The sequence below is a fragment of the Symsagittifera roscoffensis genome, chromosome 9 (assembly GCF_963678635.1).
Source record: "Symsagittifera roscoffensis chromosome 9, txSymRosc1.1, whole genome shotgun sequence".
Lineage (NCBI taxonomy): Eukaryota > Metazoa > Xenacoelomorpha > Acoela > Convolutidae > Symsagittifera > Symsagittifera roscoffensis.
The window spans coordinates 13,485,593-13,503,718 of record NC_087070.1 but is presented as its reverse complement, the minus strand read 5'-3'; the positions used below and the strand labels follow the sequence as shown (position 1 = coordinate 13,503,718).

Here is an 18,126-nt window from a genome sequence, read left to right as displayed (position 1 = left end):
TTATTTTTATTATGTATGTCTATCTCTTTGTATTAAAAAAGATAATGTTGTCTATATTGGTTACACATAATCGATTATAATGGCAACATTTTTGGGCAGCATTTTCTCAATATAATCTATTTTAGCCGAGAACTTTCGGTGCGAGACTTGAACAATCTAAAAAAACGGCTAAAACGACAACAGTTGAGATCCTCCGCCCCACTATTAAGTTTGAGTTGAAATTGTGTAGCTTGTAAAACCAAGATTAAAAAGTCAAATGAGAATCCCAGATCGTTGTCGGGTGAGGATGTTAACTTGGCCAAGACTTGAAGCGAGTAATGGTTTATTTTCACTTCATAACTAAAATTTGATTATTTTCGAAAAGCAAGCGACTAACAAATCATTCAAAATTGTTTTTCATAAGAGTGTGTCTTGATTTTCAAACTGTATACCCTAGAATAAAGAAGGCATTTGATTGAAATAAATAAGGAAAGCAAGTATCAAAACAAATTTTTTCAAAGTAATTTCTTCTGAAACAAATTTAGCAAAGGGTTGAGAACTGGTGGAGTTCGAGTTTTTCATCGCTTAGCTTGATACATTGAAACTATTAAAAGATCAGCCAAGGTCATTTATTTGAAAAAAGATATGGCATTAGGATAGCTTTATTTAAGATTTGGGAGTGATCAAGCTACTATGGCCAAGTGGTTAAGGCGTTGGACTTAATCTCCAATTGAATGTAGTTCTCTTAAGCTAGAAACCCAGTGGTAGCAGATACTTTTTGAAAACGAGGTTAAAAACCTCGTAACACTAACTATTTGGTAGTTACCTTTCGTTCAGTTTCAGAACTTTTTTCAGAAAAAAGTTTTTTTGCCCCTCATTAGAAAAATTAAAAAGAAAACTTGAGTTATATTTTTTGTGTTGATGGGTTAAGAATCATGACAATTAAAAAGACCAAGTAAATTTCATACATTCCAAGAGTGAGAAGCCGAACAAACACTTCAAAGATTTTTTCTTTAAATGCTTTTGCGGATCAATTTGTTTTTTTTGCGATTGTTTTTTGATCAGTTGATTTATCAAGCTACTATTCCCGAGTGGTTAACGCGTTGGAATTAAGTTGCAATGGTCAGATGTCCTCCTGGGTTCGCACCCCAGTGGTAGCAAAAACGTATTGAAAACGAGATAAGAATCCTATAGCACAAAACTTTTGATAATTTACATTTTAGTTTAGTTTCAGAACTTTTGCGAAAAGCAATTGTTCGCCCCTTTCTAAAGATATTTTAAAAACTTGAGTTTAATTCGTTTTGTTGATGGGCTTGGAGTTGAGAAAGTTAAGGAGCTCAAGTATTTTAATATTTCCCAAGAGTGGTTTGCCGATCAAACATTTTGAAGTTATTTACTGTTTTCTTAAAAACTTTTTGCAAATCTTTCTGGTGTTATTTTTTGCGGAGGCTAGTTATCAAGCTACTATGGCCGAGTGGTTAAGGCGTTGGACTTAAGTTCCAATGGACAGATGTCCTCCTGGGTTCGAACCCCAGTGGTAGCAGAAACGCTTTGAAAACGAGATAAAAATCCTATAGCACAAAACTTTTAATAATTTACATTTTTGTTTAGTTTCAGAACTTTTGCGAAAAGCAATTGTTCGCCCCTTTCTAAAGATATTTAAAAAACTTGAATTATATTCGTTCTGTTGATGAGTTAGGAGTTATTATAGTTAAAGAGCTCAAGTATTTTAATATTTCTCAAGAGTGGTTTGCCGATCAAACATTTTGAAGTTACTTGCTGTTGTCTTAAAAACTTTTTGCAAATCTTTTTGGAGTGATTTTTTGCGGAGGCTTGTTAGCAAGCTACTATGGCCGAGTAGTTAAAGAGTTGGACTTAAGTTCCAATGGACAGATATCCTCCTGGGTTCGAACCCCAGTGGTAGCAGAAAAGCTTTGAAAACGAGATAAAAATCCTATAGCACAAAACTTTTTGATAATTTATTTTTTAGTTTAGTTTCAGAACTCTTTCTAGAGATGTTTAAAAATTTTGAGTTATATTCGTTCTGTTGATGGGCTAGGAGTTAATATAGTTAAGGATCCCAAGTTTTTTTATATTTCCCAAGAGTGGTATGCCGATCAAACACTTTGAAGTTATATACTGTTTTCTTAAAAACTTTTTGCAAATCTTTTTGGAGTGGTTTTTTGCGGAGGCTAGTTAGCAAGCTACTATGGCCGAGTGGTTAAGGCATTGGACTTAAAATCCAATGGACAGAAGTCTTCCTGGTTTCGAACCCCAGTGGTTGCAGATACTGTTTTAACGATTAAAATGAACCCAAATCTGAGCGCAATATCAAATTTTTTTCGCTACATATTTTGCTAATCAACTAGACCTCAACTTTTTTCCTTTTTTTTTCAAAATCAGAGAATGTGCGGAACAGGTTACGACTCCGAAACAATCGTTGATGTGGCAAACTAGCGTACATGATGGTTTAAACGTGATTATTGCTCCGACTGCCAACTTAACGTCACTAAACTTAAAGTTTCTCCAGTTAGTTCTCATAATTGCAATTGCTTTTCTTATAATTCAATTGTCCTCTATTAAAAAAGTTTTTGTTTTCAATTTTGTTAGACTTTTGTATATGCATTTCTTAGAAATTCAATTAATAGTATTCGCATTATTCTGTGCTACTTACACAGCAGCCAGTTATCTTTGATGCTCTAGTTCTCTGGGTTGACCTCCATGCACGAAACATACTTATCATACAATTCCATCCAAGAAAATGGTTATCATAAAGTTTCATGTAAGGAGTGTCTGGAAAAAGTCTTAATCATACAATTTATGGTTTAATAAGCAATTTTTACCCAATGGGGTTATATTTCAACCAATGGGGTTTCTTGTATTTGAAAAATCATGGTTATAGTATAGTGTTTTCGGACAAAACACAAAAATCATTCGCAAAACTCGAGAAATATTACGTTTTTGATTTAAAGAAAAAATGCTTATCAATTAATTCTCATACATGAAAAATAGCTTATCGTAGATTTTCTTGCAATTTTCTGTCGTCATAGAATTGTTCGAAATTGTATGATAAGCATTTTTCCATATATTTTTCATTCATTGCAAAAGATCGTCCGAAAGGTAGTAGGATTACGACAATTCAGGTATGTGATAGATCAAGCAAATATGGCCATGGGGTTAAGGCGTTCGACTTAAGTTCTAATGGACACGAGTGGTAGCAATGGACACGCGAACACAAGTGGTAGCAAATACATTTTGGAAGCTAAAAATGCACGTTCAAAACCCATGGTTCGACCCTATTCGAACCATGATTTGACCCTGTTCGACTCATGATTCGAACCTGTTCGACTCTATCGACCTTAATCGACTACTCATGATTTGATCCTGTTCAACCAGTATTTGACCCCATTGTACCCATGATTCGCTTTTGATTGACAATTTCCTTCGTTCGACTGTCTTAGGCCGAATCATGAGTCGAGCACCTCATCCCGGGTGACCGCAAATAACATGCATAAATTGAAGCGACAAACCTCACTTAACATAACAATAACTGATGTTTTTAAAATGCCAATCAAGAACGAAAGTGTGTTTCGACTTGGGTGCTGGGGTTAATGGGCCGAAAAAGAAGGACACTCACCAACTCCATCCAACCCCTCTTCGTCTCCAGCCCGGCCTCTTTGGCTTGCTTGTTGTCCTTGGGAATGTGGAGGTCGATGGCCTTCCTGGCCTCAGGTACCTGGATCTTGTGGTTCTCAGTGCCAGTGGAGAGACTGATACGGAGGAGGGCACTGTTGCCCACCAAGTAGTCTCCGGGGGTGCCAAAGAGGAAGGGACGAGGGGTGACCAGGGACTGAAACAATGGATGACAGATGATGGATTAAGTGAACAAAGCCCTACTCTAATTCATTTTAGGTGTCAGATCGTTCCCCTGTCTAAGAGAATATATTCGTATTAGTGTTTTGAATAATCATGCTCTTCAATTTAAACATCTATTTTGAAAGTAAACGGAAGCCTGGTTCACCTGCAGAGAAATGGCGTCTTGTGGTCTGTACGGATTGTCATCTAGCAGGTAGTCGAAAGCGGGCAGCTTCACTTTAGGCGGCTGGGGCATCGAAAGAGCAGTCACCGTCACCACTTTGCCTGAAAATAGTTCCTTATCTCTAAATAGAGACTGTTAAATCATAGAGTAGACAGTCTTAAGGGAAAGTGTCCGTACCGTCTGTGCCAGTGACGTCTTTGGACTGTCGCTTGACCAGCTCAATGCCCATGGACTCCGTGGCCAGTCCAGTGTTCGGCTCCTCGGCCGCCTTGTTCATCTGACAGGCTCCGGATATCTTGTCAATCGCATCCATAGCTTCCATACCCCAATCCTACAAGACCACAAGACACAATTAAATACTTACAAAATCGCGAAGCCTCCTTTGCCACATTCAAAATATTTTTTTTGTCTCAAAGTACCAAAACATGTTTGACCACAAAACGTTTGAGTACTAAGAGTGCATGAATAAAAAAACGTGTTCTCATTGTAACCAACTAAATCCGCTAAGTTTCAGAAGTTTTGTTTAAAAATTGAAACCAACCGTCATGCTTCCCTGCAGCGGCGTTGGAGTTCCAGTCACCGAATCTCTACAAAATATGGTCATTAACTCGTTTTCAAAGAAACTGCAGTTGAGATGAAAACACGCAAACTACAGATATCATCAACCAAAAATACTTGATATTTAGAGACGCGAGCTGTCACCAAGAAGTATATAAGTAGTTTCTCATTCAATTTTACCTTAATAGACTACTTATTACCATTATTAGGAACCAGTCATGGTACGTACACGTATTCATCAGGCATCAATGGTCCAATAGTGGTCACTACTTCTGTTCCATTATTAGACTCCTCCTTCTCCTCTCCATCGCCCACTATTTTGTCCCTGGCACCCTGGAAAAAACTCATACTTGATACTCACAGAAAATAGTGAAAAAGAAAATTATTACGAATTTTTATTCTTCTTTGCGCACCTTTAAAAATCATTTGTAGGAAACTTGCAGCCGACCAGAACTCCTTACGTTTTCATTTTGTTGACACTAACATTTTGCAAAATAAGAGTTGCATGGGATTCTAATTTAATTTTGGCATGGGGTTTTAGCATTTCTGTTATACCCAAACTGCTGGAATTGTTCAAACTGAAGTGTCAAGGTATTTTGACTGATAAACAGCATAATCGTCTAGGTGTGGAATAACAAACCAGAACAGTTCCAGCAGTGGCCCCGAGTGCGGGTGCGGCTATGGCCTCCGTGGTCTCCTGGTCCACTTCCGCCGCCAGCTCCATCAGATTCTGCCCAATCCGGTCCGCCATCACCTTCGCCGAACCCTAAACGCACAGTGAACCTGGAGAATATGGGAGAAAAATATGGTTATCTCTTTTCAGGTGACAAAAATTCTTTCTCTGGATGGCAGTAAAACTATTTATTTTTTCAGGCAATCACTGGTAATTTACTGAGAAATAACGTGTCTCGTTATAATAAACTGACACTAAACAAACTCGATATCATTAGAGAATTAATGGATCAAAAAAAGTTGGTTGGTAGTTGGTGGCGGCAGCTCGAATCTCAATTATAGATGCAAGTTCAGATACACTTGACAAAAACAACTGGTATGAGTGATCTGGCTATACTGACCAGTGCATATTCGGACATGGCGTCTGTCTCCTTGGTGGCGCCGGATAGTCCCCCCGCCACCGAGTCCAGAATCTCGGGCGAGTTCATCTCCCCCACTCCCCCCTCCAGACCCAACAACACCTCCTGGTTGATCAGCTCACTCAACTGGAGCAAAGTTTGGAAAAGAAACTGTCTAGCGAAAGTGTTTGTTGAGACCATTTATTCACGAGGGAAAGGACCAACATAAGAGCTGTAGAGCTCATCACAGAGAACAAAATCGTTTATTCGATACAGTGAAGAAAGTACAATCTGCAAAATCATTCACTGCATCAGGGTAGCTAGAAGAGGCTGTTCAGCCTAACAAGTAGTTACCCCCGGGATAACTATTACAATTAAGCAACGACAAAGATCAGTTCATGCTAATTAGAAAAAATTGTCGATCAGCTGTACATTATCAATAATTTAGTTTTCCTTGAAAATTTTAAAAAAGTTTGACAGTTTCTCATCAGAGTAAGTTTCAATGTTATCTGGAAGAAGCCTATTTGACATCAAAAAGTTGAAGCATTTCAAAATTTCATAAGAGAGAGAATTTTCCATCATTTTTTTTGCAGAGGTAAAAGGTAATCCTTCCATTTGAGATAGAACGTGTACTTCTTCGATAACTAAATTTATTAAAATTCAGATAGTCTAATGGAGAACGTTTTAGGTATTGGAAAATTTTCTCTTTGACCAATTGATTTAAATAGATTTCATGAACTGGTTCTAAACCAAGTTCATTAAATTTCGAAGTAATATGTTCAAATTTTCGTTTAAAGAAAATTGTTCGCAGTATCTTTTCTGAAATAAATAAACTTTTTCCAGATTTGTTTTGCTAGTACAACCACATACCAAAAGACCATATGATATTATTGGTACCACCTAAGCTAAATAAAACCTTAATAACTTTTTTTTCGAAAATACACACCGGCCTTTGTACATGATCACATTAAATCTTGCTAATTTTTGCAGACAATATTTACATGCTCGTTAAATCTAAGTTGATGATCATTTTGAACACCTGAAAATTTCAATCATTCAGTAAAACTAACATTTTCACCTCCCAGTGTAATATTTGTATCAACACAAGGTTTACCATAAGGTAAAATTTTAGATTTTGTAGAGCTAATCGACAATTTGTTACGAATGCACCAGTCATCTGATTTCCCTAAATCATTCTTAAAATCATCGGATATTCTCGATGTTGGAAAAGATGCAAGAATGGCAGCCTCATCGGCAAAAAGGCTTACTTCAGTCTTTGTTGCGATTTTGTTAATATCATTGATATATAGTAAAAAAAAAAGTGGACCAAGAACAGATCCTTGGGGCACCCCACATTTTATTGGTTTTTAGAAAATCTACCCTTCGTATTTTTAACGTATTGCTGTCTATTTGTTAAATTACTTAAGATGAGATCATTAAATCTGCCTGGAAAACCGTATGAATTTAATTTTTCCAAACGAATTGAGTGGTCAACTATGTCAAATGCCTTCTTCATGTCTATGAAAAGTGCTAATTCCATATATTTTTGGTCTACTGTCTTTCTTATAAATTCAATCACCCTTGCAACTGCATGGATGCAAGAATATTTTTCACGGAAACCAAATTGTTCTGGTATTATAATAGTATTGTGTTTTTTGATAAAAGACAACATTCTTTTATGTAGTAACTTCTCAAAGATTTTGCTGAAGACCGTCAGTAGGCTAATAGGTCGATAGTTGCTAGCATTTTGTTTGCTTTCATCCTTGAAAATAGCAATAATTTTGGCAATTCTGCATGAGTCGGAAAAATAAGCACTATCAATACATTTATTAAAAATTTTCGCCGAGAAAACAGAGATGACCGGTGCACACAATTTAAACATTTTTGTTGATAGCCCATCATGACCGCAAGAAGATTTTGGTTTTAGAGCAGTGATAATTTTGCTGATTTGTTGAACTAATGTGGTGTCCTTGCTTATGAACTACATGCAGTTTTTTTGGTTCTTTCTTTGTTATTAGATGTATAGTAGTCTGTGGTGTGAAGTGTGTACCTGTTTGAGCTCCTGCCTCATCTGGGTCTTGTGGGCGAGCACCTCCTCTATCTGCGCATTCTCCTCCTCACTCCACTCAGTCTCCCGCCCACTGCCCACCAACTCCAACTCGGCGGTGATGGCCGACAACTCAGCCTCCAACTCCGCTGCACATCACAACAACAACATCACTGACACACATTACGACGAGAAGGGAGGGTATATAATAAAATCATTGATATCGAAATTGAAGTGTTGGCTGTAATGGCAAATGTTTGAGCTCTCAACTGACTCATTGGAGAAATTGAAGCAAGAAAAAGGAATTAAGAAGCAGATCCGATAAACTCTCCAAAAACAGAAAAAAAGAAAATACCGAAAAAATGAAATAAAATGACTCGATTTGTAGCTCCAATTTATTTATTACACTCATTGCGAAGCCGAACTGTGCACTAGATATGCGCAAAATGGTGTCTGTAGGTTCCCAAATGTGCCCGCATCCAAGTTTAGGCGTAAAAAATCGATTATAACGGATTATTATGATGATATTTTGACAATTATAATCGATTATAATTACCAAAATTAGGTCTTTAAGGGATTTATAATTGATTATAATCGTGATATTTTCCAAGAGATTTTTATCTCTTATAATCGATTATGGTTGATTATAATTGATTATAGTTCTTACTAAAAACCCTTAAAATCAATTATAATCGATTATAATTGATTATAATCTCTTATTTTGCCGAAATTTTCTTATATTCGAAACATATCTTATGGGTTATTTTTTGTGTCAATAAAAAAATCTCTAAAAGAGAGATCTCTTGAACACTTTGGTTCATCTGAACACAAAGTTATACCACGAAACAAAAGTTTCATAGAGATCCTTTCATATGAGTGGAAAGGTTCTCGCGGTAGATGAAAAATAAATTTTCCGAATCAATCATGAAACTAAATCAATCTGCTGATGTTTTGGTGTTTAAAAAAGCTTAAAATATGCATCACAAAACAACTCTAATGAGGAAGAAATGAAAAAAAACTTATAAATTTGAATTAATTGGAAAACTTTAAAAACATTTTTCTCATTTTCCATAGGAACTAACGTACACAAAAAGCATAAAATATAAGCAATTTAGATGCAACTTCGAAGAAAAAAATGGACAAAACTAATAAAATAGAAATTTGATAAAAAATAATGGAATATAATCAATTATAATCGATTATAATTGTATCAAAAAATAGACGAATAAATATCCGATTATAATGGATTATAATTAATTATAATTTGAATTTAAAAAGAAAGATTATAATCGATTATTAATGGATTAAAATTGATTGTTTCTCAATTATAGTGAGACTGGTACTAAAATCGTAATATAATCGATTATTAACGCTTGAAACTGGATGCGGGTGAGTGCATTCCACATTCCACATAAAAAATTTCCGTGAGTTCCACGCATTCCACAAAAGTAAGCGGATTCCACAAATGCAAGCGGATTCTACAAATGTAAGCGGATTCCACAAATGTAAGCGGGTTCCACAAATGCAAGCGGATTCCGCAAATGTAAGCGGATTCCACAAATGTAAGCGGATTCAGCAAATGTAAGCGGATTCCGCAACTTTGTCGAATACAATGAAGTAATATCTAGCAAATGCGGAAATTTAAAAGCAAGGAATTAACTAATTTCAGTGGAAGCCGATAGCAAATCTTAAACCAATTTTCAACTAAAATTGTGGATGTACACCTTTATTACTTGTTTTTAGGATCATTACTTGGGTAACATCATTTTAAAACCGAATATACAAAATGGATATGTGAGGTTAGGGGGTTTTGGTTATCTATATGCGACTTTTGGTATATTGTATCTGATTATATATGTGACTATAAATAACCAGTGGCCATTTTTGGAATGCGTTTTGATAAAATATCTGTGGCTCTTAGACATATATGTGTTTTGGCGTTATTTGGGACGAGGATTGTGGCTATTAGGATGAGTGCCAGTGGTGATAATCTGGATGATACATTCAAACTGCTCAGGAGTCTTACTATAAGTTCAGTTAATCTGACCAAAATATGTTCCATTATCAGCAGATTTAATTTTCAATTCAAACACTCTTGTCTTCATTTACATTTCTGAGTTTTTATTTTTGTTCCGACTTTCAAAAACGGAATATTTATGCTCTATGTGGCTTTTTTATTCAGTCAATTATCAACGATCAAAATAACAGTTATTAACAAAAAAAGTTTATATCTCGTTGAAGATATTGACTTCCTTAAATCAAATTTGGCCATGCTCTGGACTAATTTATGTGCAATTCGAACATTTCATTCATCATGTTGAAAGCGTAACGCGAATAATTTATGCGTAGCGAATTATCCCGCACAACAAAATCGTTCCAAAATGAACTGAGACTATAGCCAATCGATTGTATTAATTTCGTGCGACTCAAACTTTTACACTTGATCTTTGATATTGTCGGAAATTTAAAGATTTTCAATATTTTGTTTTCCCAAAAAACTATTCGATAGAGATTGAGGGGCATAGTCGGAAATTTAAAGGCTTTGCCCTGATATACGAGCAGGACCCCGATTACAATTGCCGATTGCGCGACCGCGTAATTTTAGTACACATATATATTATGGTTTGCTTGTGGCTTCCATAAACTGTTCGAACTCCCCAAAACAATTTCGGATCCGCAGAATCAGCTGTGATTGGAGAAATTTTGATCAATACAGTGTTGTGTTTAATTTTTTCGTTAAATCTCAAAAAAAAAATTTCAAAAAAAGCAATGTCCGCAAAGAATTTGTTTCAGCCTGTTGCGGAATACGCATCCATTCACAAAATACACAATTTGGCCTCGTAATGCTGTTAAGAATCCCATTCAAATGTTACCTGCAATTTGATTCATCTGTTCCGTGGCAAACTGCACAAACGCACTCATATTTCTCTGACTCCCCTCCGCTATATACTTGGTGTAATTCTTCTCAACCGCATCGTACAGTTCCCGCTCGACCAGAAGGGACTCTTCTTCTAATTGATACGGGTTGTCTGTCAGCAACTCCTGCACACGGGGATATGTGGGTATGGTTGGGCTCTCCACCATAACTGCAGAAGTATTCGTTAGTAACAGGGGGGTTTCGGTTGCCGAGAACGGGGTTACTGATGCTGCTGCTGGGACTGTAGTTGTGGTCGTGGTCGTTGTTGTTGTCATTGGTTCAGTCACTAATGGGACAGCGGTTGTCGTTTTCTGAGATTGACATGTGACCATGTCATTCAAGCTGACTTTCTCAAACTGAAATACAATCATTCCTTTCAAAAATGCATCTTTCGGTAAACAAAGCTGTTTTAAAAAAACGTTTTTCGTTACGTTTTTCGGAGAAAACGACAAAATGTTTATACTCAAGTCGAGGCGGATCTAGGGTTTTCTCGAGGGGTGGGGCCAGATTTTCAAAAAGTTTCGAAAATTTTGTCAATCTTTTTTTAGGTCGACTAATTTGATTTTCTGAGCTCTCCCAAATCACTATAAAGACCCCATTTTGACAAAACTTTCTGCGCCGCAGGCAAACTAAAAAAAGCAAAAATAGGCGTTTTTAGGCAATTTTGGGAAAGTTTTGACCAAAGAAATTTGCGTTTTTTGCCGCGCGCTCCCCCCTCAAAATTAGTATAGCCTTTAGAAAAACTTTAGGGTCCGTTACCAAAGTTGGGTATCTCAAAAAAGTACTAAGGGGAGACTTCCTGAGAGGAAGGCGTCCGACCCTAAATCCGCCGGTGACTTATGTGCAGTATTGGACTCTGGGGCGTTGTGCGAGAGTATGGGACGCTTCCTGCTTCGAACACAAAAAAAATGTGTCCAATAATTTTTGAATTTGCTAGCCATCGAGAAAATCTTACATCTGCACCAACTAGTGAATGTTTTTTTCACAATTGCAAAAGCTTTAAGAAAGCATTTTGTCAAACATTCAAAAATAAATTCAATCTGGAAGATATTGATACCCAGAGCGCTCGAACGTAAGAAGATACTTCACCCGCACTCGTTTTATTAAGTGTGAATAAATCAGCCGAAGTACAGTGCTGCTTTAAATCTTTACACAAAAATTATTGGTTCAATTGCTGACAAAAATATATCAAAGAGAGCCGCTTATACAGCCCAACAAAATTTAAGCTGGGTATGATGTCGCAAAATATCTGAAATTTGTTTTTAAATAAACAACTGGTACGTTATATAGAAAAAAAGGACATTTTTTGGCAATCAAACAAAATTGAAATTAATTTTACAAAACAGACAATTATACTTTTCCTAAATTTTGTTGCGCTATTTAAAAAACTCACTTTAATGAAATTCTGTCACCAATTAAATCAATAATTGTAGCGTAATTTTTTATTGTTTAAAAAATTATTTTATTGTTTAAAAAATTACACCACGCCTTATACCAAAACAAATTACAATATATTAATTCGCCTAAACTTCTAAGGAATTATTGTTCATTTCACTTTTTGTCTAACCTCAACTTAATTTGAGAAAAATTTAAAATTTTATTCGTTTTGTCCGTATTATTTGAATCAACACTGTACAAACCAGCCGAAAAGTTACGTAATATGGATGAAAATTGCATGAATTTTGTAACTGTTGCATAATTGCTACATACAAATCATATTACAATTGTTTTTTTTTACTAGTTTATATGGTAGCTCGTTTATACTTCGGCTGGTTTATTTACGAGCGTTTTTTTGTTCTAAATAAAAGGATAAGAAATTTATCAGTTGAAAATTTGAGGTTTTTTTTGTGCGCTACGCTACTCGTTTCCTAGTATGGCACTGGTATCGAACCTGTCCTCAGCAAGATTGCTCGTAAAGAAGGCAAAACCCTGAAAATTTTGACTGCACTTTAAGGCAAATTAAAAATTTTAATTTTTAAAAATGTAAAATGTTTAAAAAAATGATCGAAAATCTAACCATTTTTAATTTTTTTTCCCGCATTTTATCCACCCAAACGCAATGCTAAGTACAAATGAATGTATTTAGTGTAGCGTATCTTATGCTAGAAAAAATCGAAAGGATTTGCCTGAGTTCACTTTGGAACAATTTGACCCACCGCTGCGAGTGTTATAAGGACGCAATGTATCTCGCGTAATTTCAAATTGCGTCAAACCTTCAGTATTTTAATTAAAATTCTCACTGCGCATCAAATAACTCAGCGCATGGCCCAGGCAACAGTTTTCACACCCTCATAACTTTACGAAAAAAGATCGTATGTTTAAGTTTTTTTTTAAATTTAATGTGAGCTCATAAAAACATTTTTTTTTCAGATAGTATAAAAAATTTCGTCAAAAACGCTTAGTTATGTGTCGAAGATTCGTGAGAGTTGTTTGAATAAAGTGGAAATATTTCTGATTTTGAACGGTGATAGATAGAAAATTCGATGAACCGAAAACCACTCAAAAATTGTCATTTTGACAAAATTAGAGCAACCATACATTTTTTGATGCAATATTTTGATTGGTTGAAATGTATGGACCGTGGTTTGGAAATTGTATGAAATTTTTCTACCCGGGTATGGTAAAGTTGGTAGCTATTTTTTCGGGCTTAAAAGATTAAAGTATAAGACCATCAATCGCCGCCCATCTTTTTGTGATTTGCAGCAATTTTCAACTGAAGCTCACAAATTGACCGGAGTACTTGAAAATAAAATTGTTGAAAAGCAAAACTTAAGAAGGATCAATTCAATTGAATTGTTGACCAAGTTCAAGCAACAAAAATAACTTGATCTCTTGAATTTACCAAGCGTGATGAAATTGGTAATGTTTTTTTTTTCAAAAGAAACACGAAAAACAAAAAACTTAAATAATTCTGAAAAATAACTCTGAAAAAAATTTAAAAAAGTCCCTTTGTTTATCAAAAAATGGCAGTAAACCAAAAACAGTGACAAAATTTCAGTAGCGTGCGCAGAAATTTTTCAATGGGGGCGTTTTTGAAAATTTTGTCGACTTTTTTTTAACTTCGACCAAGTTGATTTACCGAGCTCTCCGAAAAAACAATAAGGACCCTATTTTGTAGCTAAATTTTTGAAGAAAAAAACAGGCTAAAATTGACGACTGATTATTTGTATGCCTCTGAAACTACTAAAACTCTTAAACTCTCACCCTGTTTCGAACACAGTAGAAAGTGAAGGCGCCCAAACAGTCGGATATGCGGACACAGAAGAGAGTGGCCCAGTCATTGGCCTTGTCTCCGAACTTCACCTTCTCCCTGTAGGGGTTCTCGGGGCCACTGTAGAGAGCCGTCTGCACTACTTCCGAAAAGGGGGAGAGGGAGAGTAGTTCTTCTTCCACGGGCACTCGGTAGATGCCAGGTCCACTCAATTCTGAAGTATATATAAATAAATAAATGATAAGTTTGTGAAATTATTCATAATTAGATAGAAACGAATTAAAATCCTCAAATGGCTAAAACCGAAATCACGAACTTGTATCCCGAAAATTTCAAAAAACTCTAAAACTAACAAAAATTCAAAGCTCTAATTGAACATAATAGCTGTTTTTTCCCTGAACAATATTGTTTTATATTACTTTTTTAAAAATTTATCACGTCTTTATTTTTACTTTATCACGTCTTAAACTCTGTTCTCATTTGTAGTTCAGTTTGAACGTCTGATTCAAATGTTCTCATTCAGTTTTCTTCATTTTTTTTTACAAGTTGTCTGGTTCCAAGAAAAGAGACTCACGTATGATCTTGTAGGCCTTGATGCAGCCGTCGTCCGGGTCTGTCCAGTCTCCGAAGGAGAAGCTCCAGTACATGTAGTTCTCCAGACAGTTGCCGGGTCCAACTTCAGGGGTGTGGTTCAGAGTCACATTGCCCCCAGTGGGGGGCTCATTCAGCCTCAGGTTCATCTGGGACCACCCTGCGATTACAACCAAACATTTCAACTCCAGTCGAATTTTAAGAAACTTACCGCGCATTTGGAGATCCTTAAGAACCGAAACTTTATTAAAAGTATTTCGTTCCTTTTTCTTTAGAAAACTTTCTGAAATTCTTTCTTTTTGATGTTGTTTTCATTTAAATAGTGTTCAAGATGTAATGACAAAAAATACATGATAATTTGTTTTTAATTTCACGAAAATAGCAATTTCTATTTTTTTAAAGGTTTTTTTGCCAAGGAAGCGCATAAGCGAAGCTTCAAAATCCTCGATAGTTCCAGTCGGATTAGACTGAAACTCAAAAAAATCGAACTGGTTTTTCTCGACTGGGACAACTTTTTGAAATTTTCGGGGCTCATCCTTGTGTAATAAGCCTATGCTCGCTCGCTTTACTGGCTTGAAATTGAACTAAATCCCAAAACTTTTAACAATTTTTTTCGACACTGGTACAAGTTTTTGAAACTTTTGAAATTAAATGTCATTCGAATCACGACTAAAATGGTTTAAAAAGATATATCACTCGACCCAGTCCGATGATTTATTGTGGTGCCAGATTTTGCGTGGAAAACAAAAGAAGAAAAATCTAAAATCTTAAGCGAATACAAAGTTTTCTCGAGTTTAAAGAAAGGAACATTGACAAACTTTTTTGAGCTAATTGATGTTTTTAGGCAAAGAATGAACTTGCCACAGAATGCGTTCTCTCCACTTCTGATCTGCTCCTCTGTTCGGTCGTTGCACACGTGAAGAGACAGCACACAGTCCAGGGACTTGTTGCCCACCTGGTATCGCAGAAGACCCATCGGAACACCCACGTTCTCTGAAACATCCCAACATTTCTGTCCACTCCAATAATTGTATGGAGATGTGTCTATTATGCATGCAGAATATAGTCATTCCGCGACATTTAAATAGAGATCTATTTTAGATTTGGGAATCTATGCTGGGAAAATTCAGTATTGCTTGAGTTTGAGTTTCTACCAATTAACAGGCATGACCTTTCAACAGGAGAACATGTTTCATTTTATCATTTATTGATTGTTTTTTATTCGAAGCTCAGAATGATTTTTAAGTTTAAGCTACAGTTATACCAACTAAACTTACGCAGTCTGTTGTTCACACGAAGTTTCTCCACTGATTGCACTTCAGGGTCATCGCTCAAGGTCACATTCTCGTAGTTCATCATGTCTTTGTAGTCTATGGGCGAAGGGAGGTCTGGCTTGACGCACCCGAGGAACCACTCGAACGACACTTGGTCACAGTTCGTTCCCAGAGTGCACTCACTCATCGCCCGGAAGGTGCCGATCGGGTTGATCTTCTGCGCCGCCCGTTTGTCCGCTGTGATCATCGGCTCGGCCGGAGTTCCGTTTCCAGTTCTGTACAAGTAGAAACTGGTATTCAAAAAAAACTTTATCTGCTTCTCTTAAAAAGCGGTAGAGATCTTTCAAGTTTTTGAATGCACAACATTTTCATGGCTCTCGCTCTTGATTTATGCAAACGACTGTTAGCCGATTAAACGAAGCTTTGAAATGCTGTTAAATGAAAACAAAGTCTTCTAAAAAAAGTTTGAACCTACCAATTCTGTACAAGTCATGGCAACTCTAATTAGATTTTTACCCTCAATAAAATCTATCCTTTTTTGAGTTAAGTTGTTTGTAAATAAGAGTGATGGGCTGCCTGCTGGCATCTAGACTAGCCTTATTTCGACTGTGGGTGCCACGTATTCTTTGATATTGACTGTGATGATGGCAGTGGCTGTTCTGTCGAAGGGGTCTTGTGTCTTGCGGAACACAGCCATCAACTCACACGTCATGTCTACATACACAACACAACACAGCAAAGCAAAATAAAGAAACGAAATATCTAGGGGACATTAAATGAAGAAAAACTGCAGGTAATCTTAGAGGGTTTATGCGCATATCAAACCATTGCGAAATGGCTGCTGGGCCAACTAAATGTACAGAATTTGATATATGATAGAACTTTGATGACGGAGATTCCCTCGACATTTTTGAAATTACAAAAGTACGTGCCCATCATAAATTTTCCGCCAATCAAACAAAATTTGTAAGCACTTCCAATTGTAAAAATTTTGCCTTTATTGAAGTAGTGGTAGCAACCCGCAGTGAAAAAAAAATGGATAAAAATCGATTCTCTACAAAAAATCTACAGATTGACGCAAGTATAGAATTGATTTTTGTAAAACAATTTTTTAAACGATAATCGATTCTATACAAATAGAATCGATTTTCTTCCATCAAAAAAATAGGATTGGATTGCTAAAATAATTGATTTTTCTATTCTGTAAAACCTGAATGAAATCTGTAGAAAATCTGAAAATAGTCAGTGTATAATCTTTGTTAAAATATCTATATACAAACTGTAGATATTCTGTAGATAATCTGTTGGTAGTTTCTATGTAATATATCAAAAAAGATGTAAGATTATTTTTATTGTTTAAAAACTCTGAAGTTTGTAACAATTTAGTTTCGAGCATCCAAATCACAAATGAACCAATCCTTTTTCACAAATTTACCAAAACATTTGAAACAGGAATAAAATTTCTCGGCGTTATAGTGAGCTGAACTCACTTGAGAAGACAATCTGAGGGTTCCTGGAGTAAGAAAACTGCTTTCGTGCAAGTTTTCTTCAAATGCCATTATAAGATTATCTTTTTGATGCAGTTTTGTGAAAAAAAAACATCAAAAAAAACTTAGCAAAATTAACATGAAAATTAGTTATTGCTGCATTACTGATTTCAAATATTTTTTTACGATCAAACATTAGCATAAAATTTTAACCGAAAAGCCAAATTTTTATCTTTTTTTTTCAATATAATCATATTATCTGATGGGCTAGTACGTTGAGAACACCAGTTTTTAATCTGCATAGAAATTGGATTAAGTCTGAATAAAATCTGTATATAATTGAAATTTAGCCTTTAATTACTATGTTTATAATCAGAAGTAAATGAAGATAATCTGTATATATAATATGAACTCTGTATATAGTCTTATGCGATCTGTAAAACGTATGCTCAAATATTGACTTAAGAAAATAAATTTTAGAAAAAAATGGTATTGATAATGTAATCAAAATTTATAGTTTAAAATTTTTGCAAAACAATATGCAATAAAATCGATTTTTGGAATATCAAAATCAAATTTATATTTTATAAAATTACAATAGATCTGCAATATGTATGTTTTATTTTATAGATATTCAATGTTTATCCATATTTGTCACAGTGGGAACCCTTCCCAATTTTTAATGAATTGGTGCTTTGTCAAACTTTTTCAAATATCTTGCATTTCAAACTGATGTTAAAAAATGAGGATAACCGGTTGCTGTGCAAGTAGGACAGAATGGTACGATCGTATACTTAAAAAACTGCAAAATAAAGATTATTTAAAAAAAAATTTTTTAAATGGCATTTACGATGTTCATACTAAAAAAGTCTATTGTAATTAAGCTTTTTTTTCTTAAGACTACTTATAAAAAAACAAGACAAAATAAACAATATTTTTTTCTACTTTTTAGA

General features: G+C 35.4%; 1 protein-coding gene and 2 non-coding genes across 3 annotated transcripts in view; 2 read left to right on the top strand and 1 right to left on the bottom strand.

Moving 5' to 3' along the window:
• Nucleotides 1–18,126, bottom strand: part of LOC134853881 (uncharacterized) — a 158,685-nt gene that overhangs the window by 53,783 nt on the left and 86,776 nt on the right. The window contains exons 26-39 of the mRNA XM_063869837.1: nucleotides 16,283–16,400; nucleotides 15,690–15,961; nucleotides 15,274–15,405; nucleotides 14,396–14,572; nucleotides 13,815–14,035; nucleotides 10,567–10,966; nucleotides 7,697–7,842; nucleotides 5,650–5,793; nucleotides 5,217–5,342; nucleotides 4,806–4,909; nucleotides 4,560–4,605; nucleotides 4,196–4,349; nucleotides 4,001–4,119; nucleotides 3,617–3,829 (exon numbers count right to left, since the gene is read on the bottom strand). Of these exons, the coding sequence (XP_063725907.1) occupies nucleotides 3,617–3,829; nucleotides 4,001–4,119; nucleotides 4,196–4,349; nucleotides 4,560–4,605; nucleotides 4,806–4,909; nucleotides 5,217–5,342; nucleotides 5,650–5,793; nucleotides 7,697–7,842; nucleotides 10,567–10,966; nucleotides 13,815–14,035; nucleotides 14,396–14,572; nucleotides 15,274–15,405; nucleotides 15,690–15,961; nucleotides 16,283–16,400 (2,372 nt within the window). The remainder of the gene's footprint in view (nucleotides 1–3,616; nucleotides 3,830–4,000; nucleotides 4,120–4,195; nucleotides 4,350–4,559; nucleotides 4,606–4,805; nucleotides 4,910–5,216; nucleotides 5,343–5,649; nucleotides 5,794–7,696; nucleotides 7,843–10,566; nucleotides 10,967–13,814; nucleotides 14,036–14,395; nucleotides 14,573–15,273; nucleotides 15,406–15,689; nucleotides 15,962–16,282; nucleotides 16,401–18,126) is intronic.
• Nucleotides 1,440–1,522, top strand: Trnal-uaa (transfer RNA leucine (anticodon UAA)). The gene has a single exon. It is a non-coding gene; the product is annotated as a tRNA-Leu (tRNA).
• Nucleotides 2,183–2,265, top strand: Trnal-uaa (transfer RNA leucine (anticodon UAA)). The gene has a single exon. It is a non-coding gene; the product is annotated as a tRNA-Leu (tRNA).